This window comes from Poecilia latipinna, unplaced genomic scaffold (genome assembly GCF_001443285.1).
Source record: "Poecilia latipinna isolate Pla-1442-1.1 unplaced genomic scaffold, P_latipinna-1.0 Scaffold1451, whole genome shotgun sequence".
Taxonomy (NCBI): Eukaryota; Metazoa; Chordata; class Actinopteri; order Cyprinodontiformes; family Poeciliidae; genus Poecilia; species Poecilia latipinna.
This window is the reverse complement of record NW_015114067.1, coordinates 39,618-62,480: the sequence shown is the minus strand read 5'-3', so window position 1 is coordinate 62,480 and position 22,863 is coordinate 39,618. Positions and strand designations below refer to the sequence as shown.

The window sequence follows — 22,863 nt, the reverse complement described above, 5'->3', positions numbered from 1 at the left end:
TTTTTTTTTTTTTTGCATATTTCAGTAACTGTCACCATGTTGTTACAGTGTCATAAAAAATTATCAAAAAGTGAAAAGATTGATCTCCTCCATTTTCTTCCAGAGCTTCTATTACTGTCTGAAGAAATCAAAATCAATCAATCAATCAGTCGGGAGGCGGGGCTTATTGCTGTCAATCCACCATGTACTCGCTGCTAAATGTGCTAATGATGGAGAAATTAGTTACTGTTACAGGAACATCATCGGTGGCTAAGCTAAATAGCATTAGCACTCATGACAAGCTGTGCTAGCTGTAGCACAGCAGAGAAAGGGGGAGGGTGACTGACAGCACTAAGACCCGCCTCCTGTCTCTGATTGGTTGTTTCTAGTTAGCACTGGGAGAAGGCAGTTACTGTTATGATGTAGACAACAAACAAATATGTAAAAAATATATATATATTATAATCAATCAATCAATTATAAAAATATAAAAGTGACATACTGCAACTTTAACTGTTTGTTTTGTTGTAAATATTTTGAATCTTTTTAACAAGATTACTGTTTCAACCCTAGACGTCCATGTTTATATAAAAATACACTGTATTTTTGTTTTATCTGTTCTTATTCACATCTTGGCCTTATAAAGTGTTTTTATGTGGCCCTGACTGGTGGTGTTCACAGGTGAAGTTTATGAAGAGCGTTCCTGGAACGGCGCTGGTGGAGATGGCGGATGAGTACGCAGTGGATCGCGCTGTGACCCACCTCAACGGCACCAAGGTGTTCGGGAAGAAACTAAATGTCTGGTGAGAACGAGACCCACTCAGGATCCACTCAGAATTTTAAAATACTCATAATTACAATTTCTACCTCACATAAGGCGTCAAAGGTCAACCATCCATTTCAGCCATTCCACCTAAATAGACTTTTAAAGATTAAAATTTAAGAAAAAAAGAAAAAAATCCTGGTTGCTTTAAACAATGCAATTGATTTATGCAAATATATTCATTATTGACATAATTTACTTTGGAGTAATTTTTCATATAAAAATATATTACTGTCCTGAAAGAACATAATGTTATCACCACATATTATTAAGTATTATTGGTCTAGTTTCTTGTTTAAATATCTTGGTGCACTTGAAATAAAACAAAACTAATTTTCAAGTAACCTTTCAGCAAGATACCGGAGCTTCTTTTAAGTCAATAATTCCTTAATGTTGACGAAAAAGTACTAGATCCATTGGCAGATTATTTCACTTCTAACAAAACGTTTTTACCCTGTTATGAGTGAAGTAATCTGGAACAAGTAGCTTTTCACCAATATTAAGAAACATTTAACTTAAACCAAGCTCCTATGTCTTACTGAAAAGTTACTTGTACTGTGTGTTAGTTTTACACTAAGATGTTTGCACAAGAAACTAGACCAACTACACTTTTTGTTTTCGCAGAGCGATATTATCTCACATTCTTCAGATTTTTCTGATTGTTTATTTCTGTTTTCTTGTGGTTGGTTTTTGGTTTTGACATCCGTCTGTCCCTTCCCAGTGTGTCCAGGCAGCAGGCAGTGATTCCCAGTCAGGTGTTTGAACTGGCCGACGGCAGCAGCAGCTACCAGGACTTCAGTCTGACCAGGAACAATCGCTTCAGCAGCACGCACAGCCACAGAAACATCATCCAGCCGCCCACCGCTGTGCTGCACTTCTACAACGCCCCACCCACCCTCAACCAGCAGCAGCTGCTAAAAGTGAGAACAAGCAGATTAAACGCTGCTTTTATTTGTAAAAAATTTCCTTTATTCTCTAAAAAACCATGATCTCTCCTCTCAGTTCTGTTCTGAACACAACGCTCCTGCCTTCACCAAGTATAAGGTCTTTGATGCCAAACGTGAGTTAAAAGCACTCATGCACTGCAAAAACTCAAAATTTTACCAAGTAATTTTGGTCTAGTTTCTACTACAAATATCTCAGCACACTTGCAATGAGAAAACTCACTTTTCAGCAAGGTGAAGGAGTTTGTTTTAAGTGATGTTCCCTAATATTTATAAAAATGTATTACCTCTACTGGCAGATTATGACGGTGACAGTTAAGGGCAAAAGTAGGTAGAAAAAAAGAATAAATTCCAACCAAAAAACAAGGAATTTTCTGAGCCACACAATTTGAAATTTTTCTTTAAAAAATCTTCCAACATTTTGTGATTAATCTCAGAAATTTCCTAGGAAAATTGTGGAAAATTCTGAGTTCCAAAAGTCAAAAATTTTCAATTTATTTTGAAATTTTTGAAGATTTTTTCTGGCATATTTCTGTGATTAATCTAAACATTTGATTTTTTTCTGGCATATTTCTGACTTTTCAAACTCAGAAATTCCCATGTTTTTTCTAGAACATTTCTGATATTAATCTTAGCTTTTTGGTGTAAATGTACTCTTGCTTTTTTTGTGCCTACAATGGCCCAAATATGCCGTTGTAGTTCATTTCACTTATAATATTGGAAAAATACGTTGCTATAAGTGAAATAATCTGCCAGTTGAACTTGTACATTTTCAACAGTATAAAGAATTATTGACTTAAAACAAGCTCCTTGCTTGTCTTATTTCAAGTACACTAAGATATTTTGCACTAGAAACTGGACAAAAATAATTGGTAATATTTTTGTGTTTTTGCAGTGTACTGATTCTAAAATGCTGTAAATATGTGACAGTCAGACTTTTTTCTCTTGTTTTTACAGCCAGCTCTAAGACTCTCTCTGGTTTGCTGGAGTTTGACTGTAAAACTGCTGCGGTTGAAGCTTTGATCGTGCTCAACCACCACCAGTTTAGAATAGCTGGTAAGTGGCAGAGAGGTCAGAATAAATAAATAAACGTCTTGGTTTTTTTTTTTGTTGTTGTTGTTGACTGTGAGGCGTGTTGTTTAAGACGTCCGTTTCTCTCTGACTTGCAGGCAGCTCCAACCCCTTCACCATTAAACTCTGCTTCTCAACTTCAACGCACCTGTGACCCAGAATATAGATGGTTATCACAAACACACCTGCAGGAGAGATATTTAACTTCTCAACCTGAGAAGGATGAAGAGTTTATTTTATTTTTGAAGTGTTTTATATGATGTCTGCATGATAAAAAAAAAAAAAACCTAGTGATGAAGAGAAGCACTACTTCAGTTTTTGGTTACACCTTGTTTTCACCAGCTGCAGACTTGAATCAGTTTCAAAATGTCAGAAGAAACCATTGAAGGATGTTTGAATATGAACTGAGAGCAAAGAATGCTTGTGATTTATTTTACTACTGAGGGCAGCAGGAAGCAACAAAAATAATCCTCTGGCTAAAAGCTGCAGCTGAAAACTGTTTTAAATACAAGAACTGACAAGTAATGCAAATAACAGCTGAAATCTTTGATTCTGTACAGTAATACACCAACAACATAAGATATGGGCTTTTAGGGCAAACCAGCTTGAGAAAGAAGTGGTCAGTTAACAATCCTGGCTTTAATATTATTGTAACACTGTCATATTTTAAAATAGGTTGGCCCAGCCAACGTTTCTATGATTAAACAGGTTTTGTGTGTAACTTTTTTGTTGTTCCTTTGGTTGTAGATATCTGCTGCATACCTGGGTTACGAAATAAGACGCTAGCAAAAATAAGCAACGCAAAGTAGAACTGTTCCGAAAACGGAATGGTGATTAATATGTATTATTTATTTATATTATTATTGTTTATAAAATTATAAATGTATAAACAATGACCCGTTCGATGTTATCTCGGTTTTTAATTAACTGAGATGAAGACCAAATGTAAAAACTACCGCTGAGCCAAAAATTATTCCACAGAGCCAAAAGTAACGTTCCACGGGCCGTTACCTAGCAACCCTAGCTAAGTTCCAGCGCATTCTAGCTGGTTTTACCGCTGTAAAATGGCTGCTGGGAAAGACAAGTGTTTTGTTGTTGGCTTACCATCCAGAAACTACTTGCTGTATTCTTGTTGGTTGTGCAGAAGGGACTTCTTCTGCTTTTCAAAGATGTATGGTTGTAAAATTGCATCTGTTGGCAGCCATTTCCATGTTCGAATGTAAACGTTGAGTTTGGGGGCGTGGCCAGCAGTAGCTTATTTGGATTTAAAGTGACAAGACGCCCTAAAACAGAACAACTGGGCCGGCTAAAATCTCATCTAAGAATAATTTTGTTCACAATTTGTTCATAAAGCCCACAGATCTGTCCTAACCTCCTCCATTTGTATGTTTCTTCTGGTTTAAAATATTACAGAAGTTTTTGAGGATCCCAGTCAGAATAATTGATTAATGAGAAGTGTATAAATAATTTTGGCATGTTTTTTTTTTTGTTGTTGTTAAAATGTAAATAAAACATATATTGTCTTAGTATCTTTTGAGAGGTGTATTTGTCAATTACAATCAGAAAACAACTGTGATTGAATAGAAAAAAAATAGTTAAACATTTTGGGTTTAACTATATGTGTGGAAAAAGTAAGTGCACCTTTGCTGCTTGCAGCTGCTGATAATCAAATGTTGAAACTGTTGAAATGACCCAGTAAAAACCACAATCCTAACCTGATTGATGTGTTGTGATGGAGCTTAAAAAATGGAAATTACTAAAATATTTTCATAAAATTAAGAATTTTTTTTAAAATAAAATGTTTATTAAGAACTATCAAGTCCAACTCGAGAGAGAGAAAACTAAGTGGCTTCACATCAAAGGTCAAAGTTCTGATGAAAATACAACCTTTCATATGATTCTAGTTACATTAAACGTCAATCATGATACATACGTACAAAAAAAAAGAAAAGAAAAACAAGCATTTTCACAATGATTAGCTTTACATGAAATCCAAACTGGTATTACAAAAGGACTATAAATAATTTCCAAACTAAATGCATCACATAAGGATGATAAAGTGGTTCCCAGTTTCGTTCAGTTAGTGAAAAACAACACTGGAGTAAAAACTGTAATTTAATCAAAAAAATATTTATTCCACAGGCTTTTAGTGAAACTTTAGTGTCTTAAAGGCGGATCTAACTTATGGAAAATAACGGAGTTCTTCTGCTACCGAGTCTGAAAATAATGCTAAAACGTTATATTTTCCTATAAATCGCCTGAAAGTTAAACAAAACAGGTTTCTATCTTGTTTATTGTGATGTTTCCAATTAAATTAAAGGCAGAGTTAAGATGGAACCACAGGAGCCGAAAACCACAAACAAACTGCAAACAAGTAGATACACTTCAAAAACACAAAATCTTACCAAATAATTTTGGTCTAGATTTTACTGCAAATATCTCAAGTCACTTGAAATAAGACAAAGCTTACTTAAAATTAAGTTAATCAAGAAATATGAGCTTGTTTTAAGTAAATAATTTATTAAAATTGAAAAAGAACCAGCTTCTTTGGCAGATTATTTCACTTATAAGATGGGAAAAATGTCGTGTTAAAAGTAAATTAATCTGCCAGTGGAACAAGTACTTTTTCATCAGTATTAAAGAATGATTATCTATGGAGTTAAATTGGGGCCATTTATATATATATATATATATATGTATATATATATATAAATGAAATGGGGGGGAAAAAAAACCTTTGAATCCGAAAAAGAGTTTAACATTTTTTTTTTCAGTTTCATATTTTTGACTTGTGAACAAACTTTATGGCCCCAGTTTAGCTCCATAATTGTCTTAATTTTATTACGGTAGAAATGTTAAACTTTTGAAACTAGGACTATGAACTAGAGTAAAATTACTTGGTAAGAATATATGTTATTGCAGTGTAATAAAGAGTTCAGTAGGATCCTTAACAGAGTAAGTAAAGTATAGAAAATCAACAGACAGACGTTGCAGACACACAAAAAACAGCACTTTAGAGTCCTACCAACATCTTACAGCGTAGCGTGCATTGGTCATCATCACAGTAATACAACAGTATGTACAAACAACTCCCCGCTGAGGTAAGGTCCTGGAAAAAGAAAGTACACCCTCCTTTAGCTCACTGGTTTTATCTGACAAATAACAGGCTCTAAAATTATTTAACTCTAACCTCAGGTGTTATTTTATTAGCATCTACATGGTAAAGTTTTCCATCGTGGCGTTTTGGCCTTAAAGATTTACCAGAGAAAATTAACTGAATATCAGCAAGTTTGGGCAATTTTCTGAAGTTGTTGTTGTTCCTGGACATCAATTTCTGAAAAAATATAAAGGCACAATCAAAACAATAGAAGTAATTAATCACTCTAAAACTAGGATGTTTATTTTAAAAAAGGGGATTTTTTTTCATATTAAAGTTGCCCATCTTTGCAAAAGTGAATTAATCCCAAAATGTCTGCAAAATTTACAATCCAAAGAGCAATTTTCACTCCTAGTCCAGTGAGATAAAAATCATTTAGATCCACAACTGTTACGTGACTTTTTGGGGAAAGAAATATAAATATCTACACTGTGAAAATACAGATTCTAATAAAGTATTTTTAGAATTTTTAATATTGTTTGGGATGAATTAGTACACTTGAAATAAGGCAAAGCTAAATAAAAGTAACTTTTGAGCAAGATATGGGAGCTTGTTTTGAGTAAATAATTCCTTAATATTGACCAAATGAAATAAAAAATACTATTTTCCCTTTGCAGGGAAAATGGCTTCCTGTGAATGAAATAATCTGCCAGGGAAACTAGAACTTTCTCATCAACATTAAGGATTTATATACTTAAAATAATCTTGTTATCCTGCTAAAAAGTTACTTCCAAGTAATTTTTTTCTTACTTCAATTGTACTAAAGCATTTGCAGTGAATGTAAAGACAAAAATACCTGGTATTTTGTAAGAATGAGGTTAGATTCAAGCAAGTTTATAACCCGTTTATCATGTCCTGAAACACGCAGATTAAAAGAGGCTTTACTTTTATTTCACTACGACTTTAATTTTAAGGTCTGAGTGAATAAGTCTGAAAAATCTTAGTGAATTTGACACATTGAGGTTAAATTAGCTGCAAAAGATAATAGCAAGGTTTAGCAATTAGGCTGGTTTTATATTAAAAAAAATAACATTCATGTTAAACTTGGGGCATTGTGACTGAATTAAAGACTTTAGAACAAGTTAACCACACAGTTAATTCATTTATCTATGAGCTGCCAGGGGCAAATATTGGGTTTGGTTTTCTTATCTTTCAGAAAAGATGTTTTTGAGAGCAGGGGAGGAATACTTTCAATTAACACAAGCATCTTTGGTGACGTAAAACTACATTATCATGAAAGTAGGTTTAAATCAGAGGAGGGAAAGGGATAATCTAATAAATAACAGTATATACATATAAGCACTACATATATTTTTCCAGTTGAGTGGGTCAGAGCAAAACGGGTAGAAAAATAATAAGATAGATGAATATTTTTTTGAGAAATCTGAATAATTTGAATTTGAACCAGTTTTGCAGACAGCACCTTGTGCACTTTAAGGCACATGCACTTCAACACAAGGCTGAACCTCAGATACTTTTCATGGATTACAAATCTCTACGTCAGATTTATGACAAAGTTACTTTTCCCAATTCATGTTGCATTCAAGATCTGGGAATAAGAAACCTCTCACCACATTGCAATGTTGAAAAATTATGGAAGAGGATTAGGACCACAAAAAAAGGAAAAATTCTGACTTTGGATCTCAGAAATCCGAATAAAAAGTCAGAATTCTCTATATAATGATATGTTACGGCCATTGTAAATATAAAAATGCCAAAAAATCTCGAAGTCAAAAATTTTACAGAAAGAAAACTGAAATTTTTAGTTTAATTTAGACATTTTCTAGAAAATACTTAACATTTTTTCACTTTTCAAACTCAAAAGTCTTAGACTATTGAAACAAATTTTCCCTCAAAAATGTCCTATATTAATCTCAAAATTTCTTTCTTTTTCTAGCAAATTTTGAACTTTCCAAGCTCAAAAATGTCCTTGTATACTCTAGAATATTTCTAAGATTGATCTCAAAATTTCCTAGTTTGTCTATCAATTTTCAACCTGTCAAGATCAGAAATTTCCTTGTTTTTTTCTATTCAGTTTTTTGCAGAAATGTAATAATTTTGTTTCTCTATCCATAATGGCCTTAATATCCTGTGGTTTACATATTTATACAATTGTAAATATCTCCATATTCACCCTGTTTTCAACGTTTTTGGCTGTAATTTCATTCTATATGAGTAAAGAGACAAATTAATTCACTCAGCCATTCATTAAAGTCTGATGTTTTTTTCTTTTTTTAGTGGTTCTAATCCTCTTACATGAAAAACACCAGATGAACATTTTTGGGATATTCTAGAACACTGATGTGAGACTTTCAGTAATTTTACCAATGTGTTGAAGGGAAATGAACTACTTCCCACTGCTTCTTAGAGAGGTCTGCAGGTAATTAGTGGACGGACGACGACGACGCCGTGTCTGACAGGTGGATGGCCATGCCAGTGGGCTGCTGGGCGGAGCTCTGGCCCGGGCCAGCGGCGTTGCTGCCCAGGCTTACGGGAGTGGGGCGCGGGTTGAGGCGTGGTGGCATGGGGTTGGAGGGCCGGATGAGGGGCGGGGGTTGCTGCAGGGTGGTTCGAGGCTGTAGGAAGCGAGCCTGTTGCTGGAGCGGTGGAGGCTGGCGGTGTAGCGATGGCGTGGCCGGCAGAGAGGGCCTCAGGAGCGGAGGCGGCTGGTGGAGGGAGGAGGAAGCATTGGAGGACACAGGATTTTGAGCTGAAGAAGAAGAGGAGGCAGCAGGCGATGCGCCGGAAGAGGTGACCTGACCCTGCAGAGAGGAAAAGGAAGTTACTTTAAATGATGGCCAACTCTGAGATAATTAGTTTTTCTGGAAGGAAAGAATCTAAAAGAAACAGCTCATAGGTTCTCATTTCCATGAGAAAACACAAAAATTCACTTATGTTTTTATGTTTTGATGCTTCCATTTGGGTCTCTGTTGCTCCTCAAAACAGACCAAGACGTTGTTTTGGCAGTACATCACTTTCCACTGTGGTTACTTAGCAACCCCAGTGAGGCTGAGCCCTGTTGCCTAGCAACCCAAGCAGAGCTCCAGCATGTTTGGTCAGCTGGTTTTACCGCTGTATGCGCTAAATAATGGCTGCTGGAAAAGACACACTGCAAAAACAAAATCTTAAAAATCTCACCAAGTATTTTTGGTCTTGTTTCTAGTGTAAATATATTAGTACACTTCAAATAAGACAAAACTAACCTACTAACTTTTCAGCAAGATGTAAGAGCTTGTTTGAAATCAATAATTTCTTAGTGCTGATAAAAAAAATTACTAGTTCATCTGGTAGATTATTTCACTTATAACATTTAAAATGTCTTGTTATTAGAGAAATAATCTGCCATTGGAACAAGTACTTTTTAAAATCAATATTAAGAAATTATTGACTTAAAATAAGCTCCTATATCTTACTGAAAAATTACTTGTAAGTTTTGTCTTATTTCAAGTGTAATAAGATATTTACACTAGAAACAAGACCAAAAATATGTGGTGAGATTTTGTGTTTTCGCACTGCAAGTGTTTTGTTATTGACTTACAATTCAGGAACCACATGCAGCTGATTGTGCAGTAGGCTCCACTTCTGCTTTTTAAAGATGTATGGTTGCATTATTGCAGAAATGTTTGCAGCCATTTTCACATGCTGAGTTGGGGGCGTGGCCAGTAGAAGCTCATCAAGATTTAAAGTGACAAGACGCCCTAAAACGGCTCGTTCTAAAAGAACTGAGCAGATTAAGATTCATCATCCAAGAATGATTTTGTACCAAAAATGTAATAAATATGTTTTGTTTAGCCCATAAATCTATCCCAATTTGTTCAAGGAACCATAATAGGTCACCTTTAAATTTAAAAGTGAAGGTAAAAGTCTCACCTCCTCGTCTTCCTCGTCGGTGCTTTTCCCTGAAGGAGTGGTCGAACTGTTCTTCCCCTCTTCGCCTGAGGTGGCGCTGTCTCCATTTGGAGCCTGCGTTCCTTGCTCCGCCTCCCACTCCTGCAGCACCTCCTCCAGGTTGAACCGCCGGCGATAGTTCACAAAGAAGTTTTTCACCTGACCCACGGTTTTGTTCCCAATGACATCAGCGATGGCCTGAAAGTTTTTGCCGTACTTCCTGACTCCTGCAGAAAAAAACAACGAATTGTTGCTGCGGTCTGCCTTAAAACCATTGGTGTAGAAGAAAAGATGAATTGATGAAATGCTCTAAAAAGACTGTAGGATTGCCTTCACACCACTTTCAGGTAAGGAAAAACAAAAACCCAGAAATTGCTTGTAGAAGTTAGCAGAGATGTCATGTTTGGTGCCAACAAGAAACAAAATCCCAGGATGATGTTTTATTAAAGTTAGTAATATATAAATTTTGCATTTAAGACAAAAAAAACTTATTTTTGCATAACTGTATTCTACTCAGAACTTCTCAATTGTCAGTTTTAACTTCACCCAATTTGAATTATGTAAAATAAAAATTAAAAAAATATATATCTGTCAACTTATTTTTAACTAATTTATAAAAACCAAAACATATCAACTTTACACTGCATTGATGTTTTAGTCTGATTAAATAACTAAAATAACCGTAAGTTGCAGCCCTAGTTAAATACTTATGAATGTTAGCGGTACATATTCCGTTAAAAGATAAAAAAATATTTTTGTGTAAAACTTTCACATCACATCATGTGGCCTATATATGTTCAAATTATTATTATTTTAAGTTAGAGGACACAACCCTAGGGGACGCCGATGCCGATTGCTCTTGAGTGGGAGAAGATGCTGCCCCAGCCTCAAATGCTGCTGTTCAGTCATTTTATGCCATATAAACCTAGCTTTTAGAAGAACAGATCCAAGTTCTTTAAACCCTATAAATCTGAATATTGATCCCAATTTAACCGTTACAAACGCCATTTTTACTTGTATCGAACAGAGAATTTACAGTCATCCCCATTGAAGCAGCTCATGTTTAATCATGTGGTTTATTTATTTATTTAGACATTTTATTAAGTGCTGTAATTAAAGGAGATGAAGCTCACCTTGAACTGCCAGCAGCTGCTCGTCTGTGGTCCATCGGGCGTTCACCTTCTGGTTGGACTACAAAAATAAGAAAATAAATAATAATAATGAATGGACTTAAATGTGATTGTTTCATCTGGAGGTTGGGTATGTGTTTACTACCTCAGTCAGTCTGTACTCTTCAATCCCAGAATCCAACAGCTGTTTCAGTCCACTGTTCATCTGCTTAGCATTCTGGACCTGAAGAGCAAAACAGAAACACAGAAAAGTTACTTTGACTCTTTCTCCATGTTTAACATAGTGCCACTTTATAGCACCATCAAGACACTATGCTAACTTCAGATGTTGTAAAGATGCTATAAACATCAAACATCACTCAAAAATAATTTGACTTTACACTTTAAGGTGTTGAAATTGGGCCTGTCTCTTTAAGAATAAGCCACCACAACTTGGCTCCTCTATTAACCCTTTAACAAAGTTTTACCAGAGTTTCACTTAGAAGTAGCTCGTATAATAAGCTCAGCAGATGCACAGTTGCACCAGGTGTTTGCTAATTGCTGCTGGATAGTCTGAAGGAGCCGAGTTGGAGGGCTGCTCCATAAGGTGTAAACTTGGAAACTGCAGCTCCAAGCTGCATCTCAAAGACTAGGTCCACCCAGGCGTTTTGCACAGCTGAAGGTTGCCAAATACTGATTTTGAAAACATTCTCAGTGGAAACAGTCTTCTTCAGGATGCCATTTACCAAGACAAGTGTGATTTATATCCCTACGATGCTCACCAAAACCACATTTAATCATATTCTTGATTTTACTAATACTTATTGATGTGCTCCTGGAGAAAATAATAACAATAACATTTTCATTAGTACTGTCACAGCCTCATTTTTTTATTCGACATCATTAATTGGAATAATCAAAATTCTTATGATGATAATTTTTCAGGATAAATGATAAACAGTACAATAAATGCCCCTTTAACAGAGGCAGATTGTTAAGAAAATAAGTCGCACACTGAGGCAGCAGTAAAGGTGTCTCAGATACTGATATTTAATTTACCCCACCATGAGAAACCAGTGTAGGTTGGAGAAGAGTGAGTTGCAGCACCCTCTACCTGTCTCTTAAGGGACACCAGCTCCATGTCCAGTTGACGAAGGAGTGTGTTAGCAGCAGAGGCACTACAGGATACAGCCACAACGTCCTCTTGGGTGAGGTACATGCCTTTGGGGGGGCGGCAGCGGGAGCGCTGGTGGTGTCGGTGCTGCAGGGTTTGGTGCTCACGTCGCCCTAACGCCGGCTTAGTGCCCGGCACCACCAACTCGGCCTGGTTCTGGAGGGAAAATGATGCAGAAGATTAGCAAATAAATGGCTTTAAATACTGGGGAAAAGAATACTGAGACAGAGAGAAGTACTTAAGTTGTATCGTACGCAACATATTTTGTGTAACTTACATTGCAAAAACACAAATTTAAGGTGAAGATAAAATGAGTTTTATACACTGAAATCTTTATAAATCCCATTAAAAATATTATGATATGTGTATTGTTAAGTCAAATCAGTAAGTTAAAAAAACGGTGTTTATTTTAATCCATATATGGATTATCAATATAACCAAATAGCATATACACTGAAAAAAACAAAAACAAAACAGGAAGTCCACTCAGAAGGCTAAACACAGTTTATTCATAAATACAGAATCTAAACAAGAACGATGTGCATCAACTTCTAGGCCCGAATCGTTTGGGCTCACCTCTTTCTTGGCGTCTTTATTCGGATCATAGTCGCTGTCAGTCGCCTCAATATGATTGGCCTCCTCCATTTCCTCCTCGCTGCAACAACAAAGACAGAAACGTTTCAAAAGAGAAACCTCTTGAAACGAGAATAAAACAGCTTCTCAAGTCTAACTGATAAGGTTTGTTAAACACAAAAAAAAGAGAAAAAAAATATTAAAATGACCAAAATAAAGTCAAAAAATTACAATAATTCTGTAATGTGAGAATAAAGTTGTAACAATATGAGAATAAAGTAATATTTTGAGAATAAAGTCATTACAAAAAAATGTAAATATTATGACTTTATTCTAATATTTTTGACTATCATCATTCTATAATTTTATTCTCAACATATTATGACTTTACCATTGTACAATTTTATTTTTGTAATTTTTTTATTGTCTTAGATAATAGGGTCACACCAAGACCCTGTTGTCTTAATACACCGCCATGGTCAAACAAAGAAACGACAATTTACTTTTTTTTTTTTTTTTACTTTTAGTCAATTGTTACAAAACTCAAAAATTAAACCCAGTTGAAGGAATTTACTGTTTACAGTCCAGCATCTGTGGATTCACCTCTTCATGAATTTTTCTGAGGAATACAATTCAAAATTATTTGTGGAAAACGTGCATATTTTTTCTCAGAGCTTATGTAAAATATTATAAAGAAAATGGCTGTATAAATTTAAAGATTCCTTTAAATTTGAGCTTCTTTTCTCAGTTTATCTTATCCATTCACCCTGTGCCGAACTTGACATATTTGTTCACGTAAACAAGACAGCAGCACAGTTTTAAATATAAGTGTATTAAAATCTGCAAACATTTTAAAACCCTTATCAGTTGTGTTGTTATAGTTTTGTCATTTGTACAGACATGTTTTAAATATAATTTCTGCAAAAGAGTAATTATTCAAATTATTTCATTAATTTAAAAAAAAGTCAGCAAGAGTTCAACCTCTGCGTTTACCATCTTGCATTTAGTGACATCATGGTTGCTAGGCGACAAGACATTTGGATGTGCCTTGTGGTTTGTATGTAGTTAGCGTGAGCAAATATTTTGGGAATCTAACAGTTGATATCTTTAAATCATTTACAGAGTCTAAAGAATTACATTATCAGGTGTTTGAATAAAGAAATTTAACCATGGATTACAGAAAGAAGTCATAATAGATTTAAATAACTTTAGATTTATCCTCCTGAATCAGCTAATCAAAGAGCTAAGGGGGACTTAAAGCTGTTGACCATATATTTTCACATTTTTTCTTGAAGTCAAACTGATCGGCTCCAGTAATGCGATAGTTGAGTCAGTGAGCAGCACCTGTCGTCCTGGTTGCTCCTGTTAGCCAGTTTGCGGGCCTGCCGGTCCATCAGACTCGTTCTGGAGCGCGTTTTCTTCCACGAATAATAGTACTTGACAAGACTGGAGATGGATTTGTCTGGTAACTGAATGAAACAGAACAGGATTACACATGTAGTGCCAAAACAACCCTTCCTCAAGACAGTTATTTTAACATGGAGGATAAATGTAGTCATCATTTAGATGCCAATCTGTTTTAAATTACAACATTAAAGCAGAATTTAACGCTCCTTTAACGAGAAGTAATTGCTTAGTTTATACACAGCCTTAAGTTCACCAAATGTTTAAATAATCGCCAATCACGATCATTCAGGACTTTTTTTTCCTGACTGGTTCCCCACTTTCCTTGCATCATTTCTGCAACCTATACTTGGATGTTTTCCTGTTAAGAAAACTAATTTTGCTGGACAATAAATTGTTCCAGAAGTTATTGTGATAAATGATAATGTTGTTTTGAGACCATTTTTCAAGTAATATAATGGCTAAAATAGCCTGATAATACAAGAAAATATTCTCAAAAATAAAATAAAAGAACTTTAAATCCTATCTAACATTCAACACTGGAACTGGAAGACATTTTAAATATACTAAATAAATAAATATAACAGAAACAAGAAATAAAATGTGTTGCCCTGCGACAGACTGGCGACCTGTCCAGGATGTACCCCGCCTCTCGCCCGGAACGTTAGCTGGAGATAGGCACCAGCACCCCTCCCGACCCCACTGAGGGACAAGGGTGTTCAGAAAATGGATGGATGGATGGAAGAAATAAAATGGACACTGAAATCTTTGAAAACAAAATTTTTCTTCAAAAAAAGGCTAGTTAAGACCAAAGCACCAAACTGAAGACTTTTATCATCCAGTTTTTGTAAAAACAGGAAGAAAAGAGAAAAACTAAAAATCAGGCAAATGGAAATTATTGATCTCATATTAATTTAATTTTTCTCAACAGACTGGCATTCTTTCTGTAATCACAGGATGTCTTTCGACATTGTTGTTTAAGAAATGATCAGTTAATCGCCCATTTAGCAATTATCGTATAGAAATATTTGCTTAGTACTTCAAGGTACCAACTTCTTTTTGTCCAAGCTTTATACAGTAGTTTATATATATTTACAATAAGTCTGAAGAACATGAAACCTGAAGCACAGATGAAGACTAACACAGCTACGTTGGGGGTTTACCATCTGCTGGATGCGATGGAAGCTCTTCCCATGGAAGCTGAAAGCCTGTTCGAACAGAACCTTGTCCTCGATGGTCCACTCGTCTGGGAAAGGCGTGAAATTGGGCAAATCAGCCAGGGACTTCTCTATGTTGTGTTTGTGCCAGAACAGCATACCGAGAGCCTGAATAAAAATCCACAAACACAGATGCAGTGTGTCAACCAACAGCAGATCCAGCAACCGTTTCCCTACATATTAAATAAATAGAAGTTATACTACTGAAACCTATTGTTAGTATGTTGGCTGACATGTTTGCCAGCCTGGTTAAACCTCCTTCAAGCTTATGCAACATGTTAAATTGGAAATAACCATATCTAGCCATTATCTGTACCCTTTTTCTTGAAATAGAAAACTATTCATCAGCAGTGTTGCGTTCAAAATACTTGCTCGACACAAATAATATAAATACAATTTATTTATTTGTTACCTGCTAAATAACAACAATGAATATGTGAATGAAAACAACAAAATAGTCAGATTCTATTTATGTTCCCATTTCCAGGAACTTTGTAGCTGACAGCCATCTTGGTAGGTATCAGTAACCGTCATGACAGTTGCTACGAAGTTGCTATGGACAACATTAAACAAAGCCACATTCTCTTTCTCATGCTAGCTGATCCCGACAGCAGCAATTTGGTTGATGCATCTTTCTCTTGCACACTGGTCAAAAGTGTCAACATACTTTCTTTTTGTGGTTCAGCTAAGCTTTGCCTACCAAAATGGCGGATCAGTGGCGCGAAACACTTCCGGTTCAGAGTATGTACTCTATTCTTTAAGTAGTGTGGGAAATTAGATGAATCAATGGCAATTTGCAGTTGTTCGGATTAGGTTTCAATTCTATACAAAAGCAAACATTTTCCTTATCTTTGCATGAAGTAACAAACCAAAGTAAGAGATGGAGGTGCAGAGAGACTCACCTGCTCCACATTGTAGCCATGCTTCTCCTTTGCAATAGCAATATATTCATCCACTGTGAAGGGAAAGACTCACTGTTAGTCTGGCCTGGAGGCGCGACCCAGGATCTGGATGAGAGGTGTGTCACTTACATTTGGAGTCGACAATGGAGTGATATGGAGACCATACCAGCATCCCACCGCTGTCTTTTTCTGTGTATTTTATGGAACCTAAATGTGGACAGACAACAAAAAAAAAAAAGAAAAATCTCCTTTACAGCTGCTACATACAGTAGATGTAATATTTAAGGCCTCACTGATTTGATGCTAATGTTTAAGGGGGAAAACAAAAACAAATAAAAAAAAATACTTATATCGCTAAGTTATGCGTATTTAATTCCCTTTCTTGATCAATAAAGTATTTTTTAATTTGAATTTTAAGAACAAAGTAAAATATCTTTGAAATTATCAAAAGTAATAATATCAAAATTATCAAAAAATACTTAATTTATCCCAAAAGGAAATTACATTTCTCCAGTAGCAGTCAAGGTTGCAGCAGATTTGAAGAAGCCTCTGCCTTATGACTTGTTGTATGAGAGTCTCATGACAGTCATGACATGCTAACAGCTCAATATCAAAGCAGCAGAAGCGGTATTCCAGAGTAACACGTCCTGGATGACACCATTAGTTGTTGATGCTAATCCACCTCATTTGCTTTTGCCGCTCCTTTTTAAATCTCTGTCTGCCTGTTAGAAAGAGAGATGCTGGAGTAGGGGATATGAGCCTTGCACATTATGATTCATGGTTTGAACTGAGATGTTAATCAGCTGCTCCAAGTAGTAAAAACAATACCTTGTTGCCATGGTTATGTACCATAGCAACTTATAAAGAAAAATCCTTATAACCACAGAGCATCCAAAGCCAATTGGAATAATTGTCCAAAAGAAGACTTATGTTATTTATATAAACCATTTTCATTTTGAGCTTTAAAATACCAAAATTCCCACGTGACTTTATATTTTTGTCCATCTAATTTTTTAAATACTTAATGATTGTTGTTTTGATCAGTTCATCAGTACTCGAGTAGCTTTTTTGTTAACCAAATACTGTTTTTACTCTTACTTGAGTAATTTCTTGGCTACGTTTGACTTTTACTTGAGTACAATTTTTTGGGTACTCTACCCACCTCAGCATAAGATACCTATGACATGAATGGTGAATATATTGCATTTAATTTTTGACCTAGAACTTTTTTTTCTTCACGTGGATTTCCATTCTACGAAATGGCAACATAATATTGGAAATTATTTTAAAGCAGGGTTATAAACTAATTTCAAAGATGAGAACATTTTCTGTTAAACTGGGAATTAGTAGTAACTGGAATGGCTTTATGAGTGATATTCACTTTGTTTTAAAAAAGAGGCTTACCAAACCCAAATTTGGATAATTTAAGAGCAATTTCATTAAATTCATTGCGTTTCCGGACAAGTAGAGGTAGCCTCGGTCTATGTTTACTCCTGTTTAACTTTATTATATCATAATTAATCAAAACTAACAGAATAAATAGATTGAAAGCAATGCATAAACTCTGCAGTATGCTTCATTTAAAGCAGCTTCGGTCTGTGTTCCCCGTCTGTTGACTGAGGCTACCACTATCCGTCACTCGGCGGACACCAGTAAAAACCTCACCGGGCTCAAATTCGGGAATGTTTGCCTGATAATCCGCTCCAACCCGCATTCCAATGTCTGCAAAAGATGAACAAAAACAGTAATTGCACAAGCCGATGAACAAATATTTTTACCAATCAAACAGTCAGCAGGGTGTTCGAGGCTACCACTCACCATGTTCGTCGTCGCTGCCGCTTTCGTCAGAAAAATGTCCGTTAGACGCGTTGGACGGACTTTTAGTCCCGTTTGACCGACCTTTCCCTAAATACTCGGAGCCTTTGTCCATCATCCCCGGCATTTTTGCGATTAAATTTGATCTTTAACGTTCTGTGTCCCGATAAATACGTCAGCTGGAGCGGGACGGATTCGGCTGCGGGTCCCGTACTCGCCGCTCCTTCGGCCGTGTCGCTGTACCGCTTTATACGTTTCTTTACCCAGTGTTTACAGGCACGTTTTATGCTCTGGATAAAAAAATATGTGCGTGGATTTTTGAATAATTATGTTTTAAAATGAAAATAATTTGCCCTAAGGAAATGTATCTTCGTAAGACCTGTAACGGAGGAGGATCTAACTGCTGCGGCGGAAGCTTTCTACGCACAGTCGAGCTACAGTGTGACTCGTTATGTTGGTTGCTAGCTATCACTAATATATCCCTCCGCCTACACTTCTAACCCACACAAACATTTTTAAACCGTAAATTGCAATGAAAAATAACTTTGACAACAATTAAACACACTTTTATTGACTAACACCAAAAATAAGTAAATTATTTCGAGAAGCCACAGCAAATGTTTCAAATGTGACTGATAGTTGTTACGGTGGGTCATCCCTGTAAAATGTGAAAACTAATTTTTCCTATTTTTTATACTATTCTGAAGTTCAGCAGTAAATTTCTAAATCAGAATATATATATTTTTTAATCTGGTTATAATGGTTCTTCTATATCAAACCAGCAGAGGGAGACACAAAACAAAAAGAACCTCATAGTTTGTCTCTTATATTAATTACACCCTATATATACAAATTTTGCAGTTCTAACTTACCTAAATCAGAAAGGCATAATCTAATTTAACATCAGAAAATGATAAAGAAAACTTCTATAAGTCTTTTAAAACAGTGTAAGTCAGGGGTGTTCAAAGTGTGGCCTGGGGGCCATTTGTGGCCCTTGGACTGATATTTTGTGGGCCCCAATTGCAGTTCAAGAATGACACAGATTTGTTCACTGAATATTTTACTTTTAATCAAGGTGAAATTATTACAGACATAATTTTCCAATAATGTTTTCTTTACAATCTAGCTTGTACTATAAGTAGAACCAGGTCTCTACAGGGACTTTTACTGATCATTTATTAGACTCGGCTAAATAAAGCCAGCATTTTAAAAGTGACTCACATCCAGTTCAACCGAACTAAAAAGAATTTGAAACCTATCAATCAATCAAGTTTATTTATATAGCATATTTCATCAACCAGGCAGTTTGACGTGTATTGACTATTGTATTGGTTCTTTTGTCAGAAATGTTCTTCAGGTGATAGAAGGCTGACTTTGTCAATTGTCTTTATGTGACTCTGAAGGTTCAGGTCCATCACTACACCCAGATTTCACACCTGAAAGTTCAATGATAATAACTTCAGTTTTGTTTCTGTTCAGCTGGAGAAAGTGATGGCACTCTCTCTTGCTCCTACAAAAAAAGTCAGGCATTTTTATTTGCTTGATCTTATTTATTTTTTCTTGGCTCATGACGTTTGACTACGATTTTGCACCATGTGACAAAAGATTTGGACACACCTGGAATCTGGTTTCAGCTGTGAAATCCCCAAGTTTTCAAGTCCATGAGATGGCAGAGTTTTGTCTGCAAGCATCACCAATCCATCCATGAACCATTCTTTGAACCATTCTTTGAACTGTTCTTTGAACCATTCTTTGAACTGTTCTTTGAACTAATTCATGGACCGTCAGTAGTACCAGGCATTGTGGAACTGGCTAAGTCTGTTCCATGATTGGCTTTTTGTCCTCCCATCACTCTCTGTTGCTATCAGAAATGCTGAGTTGACCCTCTTTTTTTCAAAGGCCCCAGCCCTGCGCTCACCCTCCCAACCAGAACAGTTTGCGGCATCCTATTATTCCACATAGTTGTTTTTACATCCTGGCTGAACTTTCCTGTGTGAGAGGATCATATATGTGTGTCTGCAAGGACACCAGGGGCATAACCTAACAAATGTGTGGGGTCAATTGGTAAGGATTTCTCTCTCTTCCGTTCTTTGTGTGTACGTAGGAATAAGGTTGTGTACTGACTTGACAGATGGAAGTGATGGAGATGAAATGTGACTTCTTCTAATCAGCTGGCTGACTCTGGATTTTGTTGAAGTGTATTTTGTTCTGTTTTAGTACTAAGATAAGCAAATTTTAATATTACACAAACATTACTTGAGGTGACACGTAAAAGCAGTTTTCAAATAATATTTTATATTTAGGCCACACCAACTTTGGTGTACGTGGAGAAAGTAATTGCCCTCCATATCTACTGATTGCTTGTGCTTGTCTTTTAGAGCACCATGGGAAACTTTTCTACCTTTTTTATTGGGTAATTGTTTGAGTTCAGCCAAATTGGAAGGTTTTTAAGCATGAATCTCTGTTTTAAGATGACTTTTTGTTGAGGTGGATTTGCTGTTTTGCTACAAATTATTGTCCTATTGTGTTACTTAATGTGCTTCAGGTTAAAGTCACAAATTAATTAATAGTTTTTTCAATCAAAAAGTCATCCTGGTTATCCCATTCACATTAAAATGGTTGAGTGTCGACATTATATTTTTTCTAATTTGCTATCTTTGGTTTATGCCAAATGTAATCTTTCAGAAAGTTAATATTTTTTCAAAGAGTTTGGCACAATCAAGTTCTCCTCACCAATGGTTGCCATTTTTCTCATTTGCATAGAAATGCATTTTTAACACTTAATGACTTTGTTTCTCTTCTGTTTTTGTTAGATTTTTTTCAATCGCGGTCTGATGTGTAGCTTTTGAAATACTTTAGTCTACTTTGTGTTGTCAAAGAGGTTCTACTGAAGTTATTTATTCATCTAAATCTGCCCGGTTGTAGATAGGAAAACTGCACCTGAAAATTGGACCAATCAAACTTAATTAATGTCTGAGTAAGTGGGCCATTATATTTCTACAAAGATCTGGATAGCTTTTTTAGAAACTCTAAAAATGTATTTATAGTGGGAAAGTGCTACTAAAACAACGAAATGAAGAAAATTCAACTGTAAAAGCTTTGAATTATGGATCCGAGACGTTGAGTCGCTGAACTCGATCCTTTTGTTTAGATTGTCAAATAAGAAGGTGAGCTAGAGAAAGGGAATGAAGCAAAGCAAAACTGAATATTCACAAGAAGAAGACAAAATGTAATTTAAAATGGTTTTCTGCAGGAAAACAAATGACCAATTTGTGAGAAGAAGAAGGTTTCAGGGAGATAGTTTGATGAGGTTTACATAGGAGTCAAAGAAAGGGAGGGAGTGAGCGGGGGTAGCAGGTTCAGCAGCACAAACAATGTTACCCTCGCTACATTTAACATCAAGCCCAGCAGGCGACAACAATGGCATCAGCAAGGCCCTTCCATCTCTAAACATTGCCAGATTTCTCTTTGGCTGTTTTCAGTGTGCATTACAATAAAAGGGAGGTTTTTCTGTTTTTTATTGTGCTCAGCAGGTAACAACTCTTGCAAAATACAAAGGTTGCGGCTGCAGCAACTTGGCAACCAGCTGCCAGTAAAGTACAGTGCCTTGAAGAAGCGTTTCCGATTGCTTTTGTATTTGCTTCCTTATCACATTTTAGATAATCAAGTGCATTTTAATGTTATATTCAGATGACCTAACTTAGTACAGAAAGCTCTTTTCAAATAACAATTTCCACTGCAATTTGATCCATTGTTGAAAATTATTACCTCCTACATCCAATAAAAACTCTTGAAATTAGCAGAGACCACAAAGCTTTGGCTAAAGTTACCGGTGAGTTTTTTTACATGGCTTTTCAGAAATTGTGACCCTCAAAACCTTTTGAATTTAGCCACTTTGGCAGACTTTAGAGCATCTAAATCATTTTTAAGTAATTACTTTTGCCACTCCAAACCTTTTGTGCATTTTTTGGGCTTGCTGATGCTTTAGATCATTTTTCTCAGCGCTTGAGATAAAAGTCCAATATTCACTTTCATTCAAGTGTTATTTAATATGTGACTCATGTCCTGTTTTACGCTTATCCTGTGAATTGTTTTTTGTCCAGTTCTATGTATTTAAGTGTTTTTCTTTTATAATTTTGTTTGATGTGGTTGACTGTTCTTTTTGTAATTCAGCTTGAAAAGAGCTTTACAAATACAATTTATTATTATTACCCTTTGCCCAAAACTTTTTTCCTCTTCCTAATGGTTTTAGAAAAATATTCTGCTGGCTCTCAGCTGGATGGTGTGTCATTACATTTTTGCCATAAAACTAAAATTCAGCATATCAGAACAGAACAATGGTGAAATGAGCCTTTATGTTCTGTCTGGTTGTATACTTGTTTTTCCATTTTTGCCCAGTCTCTTTCTGCTGAATCAAAACTGATTTCAGTCGAGGTAAATGAGGCTTCCAGTGCTTGAATGTTGCTACAGATGGATTGAAACCTCCTGGAAGAGTTGCTGAAGTCATTATGGAGTTATTTTGGAAAGGTTCCACTGCAACATTTATCTTCATTTGGCCAGATTGGCTCACATTTTGGTTCCTGAAGTCTTAGAAGTGTCTTTATAGCGTTTCCTAGAGTGATTCTGACTTGTTATCATTTACCCTATGTTGTTCGACAGATTATTGTTTGTACAGGTTTGGTAATAATCCTGTGTGGATGGTGAAACTGGTCTAAAAAATCACAACTCATGATTTTAGAAGTTGGCAGATATGTTTCTACATAGTACCAGATTAGTTTGGAAAGCTTTATTCCTTTCAATAAAACCT

At 35.8% G+C, this 22,863-nt stretch overlaps 2 protein-coding genes and 1 long non-coding RNA gene across 3 annotated transcripts in view; 2 read left to right on the top strand and 1 right to left on the bottom strand.

The window, feature by feature from the left end:
• Nucleotides 1–3,103, top strand: part of LOC106962701 (heterogeneous nuclear ribonucleoprotein L-like) — a 30,275-nt gene extending 27,172 nt beyond the window's left edge. Inside the window, exons 9-13 of the mRNA XM_015057269.1 lie at nt 661–782; nt 1,524–1,722; nt 1,805–1,862; nt 2,704–2,802; nt 2,916–3,103. Coding sequence (XP_014912755.1) covers nt 661–782; nt 1,524–1,722; nt 1,805–1,862; nt 2,704–2,802; nt 2,916–2,971 — 534 coding nt within the window. The 3' untranslated portion in view covers nt 2,972–3,103. The remainder of the gene's footprint in view (nt 1–660; nt 783–1,523; nt 1,723–1,804; nt 1,863–2,703; nt 2,803–2,915) is intronic.
• Nucleotides 3,104–7,387: 4,284 nt separating this feature from the next.
• Nucleotides 7,388–18,494, bottom strand: rcor3 (REST corepressor 3). Its single transcript, XM_015057268.1, has 12 exons — nt 18,060–18,494; nt 17,907–17,963; nt 16,371–16,448; nt 16,242–16,294; nt 15,286–15,447; nt 14,063–14,187; nt 12,722–12,800; nt 12,086–12,301; nt 11,138–11,215; nt 10,996–11,053; nt 9,845–10,089; nt 7,388–8,736 (listed from the first exon to the last, which is right to left on the bottom strand). The coding sequence occupies exons 1-12, from the start codon at nt 18,181–18,183 to the stop codon at nt 8,359–8,361; spliced, it is 1,653 nt and encodes a 550-aa protein (XP_014912754.1). The 5' UTR covers nt 18,184–18,494; the 3' UTR covers nt 7,388–8,358.
• A 1,116-nt stretch (nt 18,495–19,610) lies between these two features.
• LOC106962695 (uncharacterized) overlaps nt 19,611–22,863 on the top strand; it is a 9,815-nt gene continuing 6,562 nt past the window's right edge. Inside the window, exon 1 of the long non-coding RNA XR_001428039.1 lies at nt 19,611–20,120. This is a non-coding gene — a long non-coding RNA (uncharacterized LOC106962695). The remainder of the gene's footprint in view (nt 20,121–22,863) is intronic.

What these genes read in the sequence shown, in the direction of transcription:
- rcor3 (XM_015057268.1), bottom strand. Translation starts at nt 18,183, where the DNA reads ATGCCGGGGATGATGGACAAAGGCTCCGAGTATTTAGGGAAAGGTCGG. An exon ending in ATAAAGACGCCAAGAAAGAG is followed by an intron (nt 12,302 to 12,721) that starts GTGAGCCCAAAC and finishes TTTTCCCTCCAG; the next exon opens with AACCAGGCCGAGTTGGTGGT. An exon ending in TGGTGTCCCTTAAGAGACAG is followed by an intron (nt 11,216 to 12,085) that starts GTAGAGGGTGCT and finishes TTTGCTCTTCAG; the next exon opens with GTCCAGAATGCTAAGCAGAT.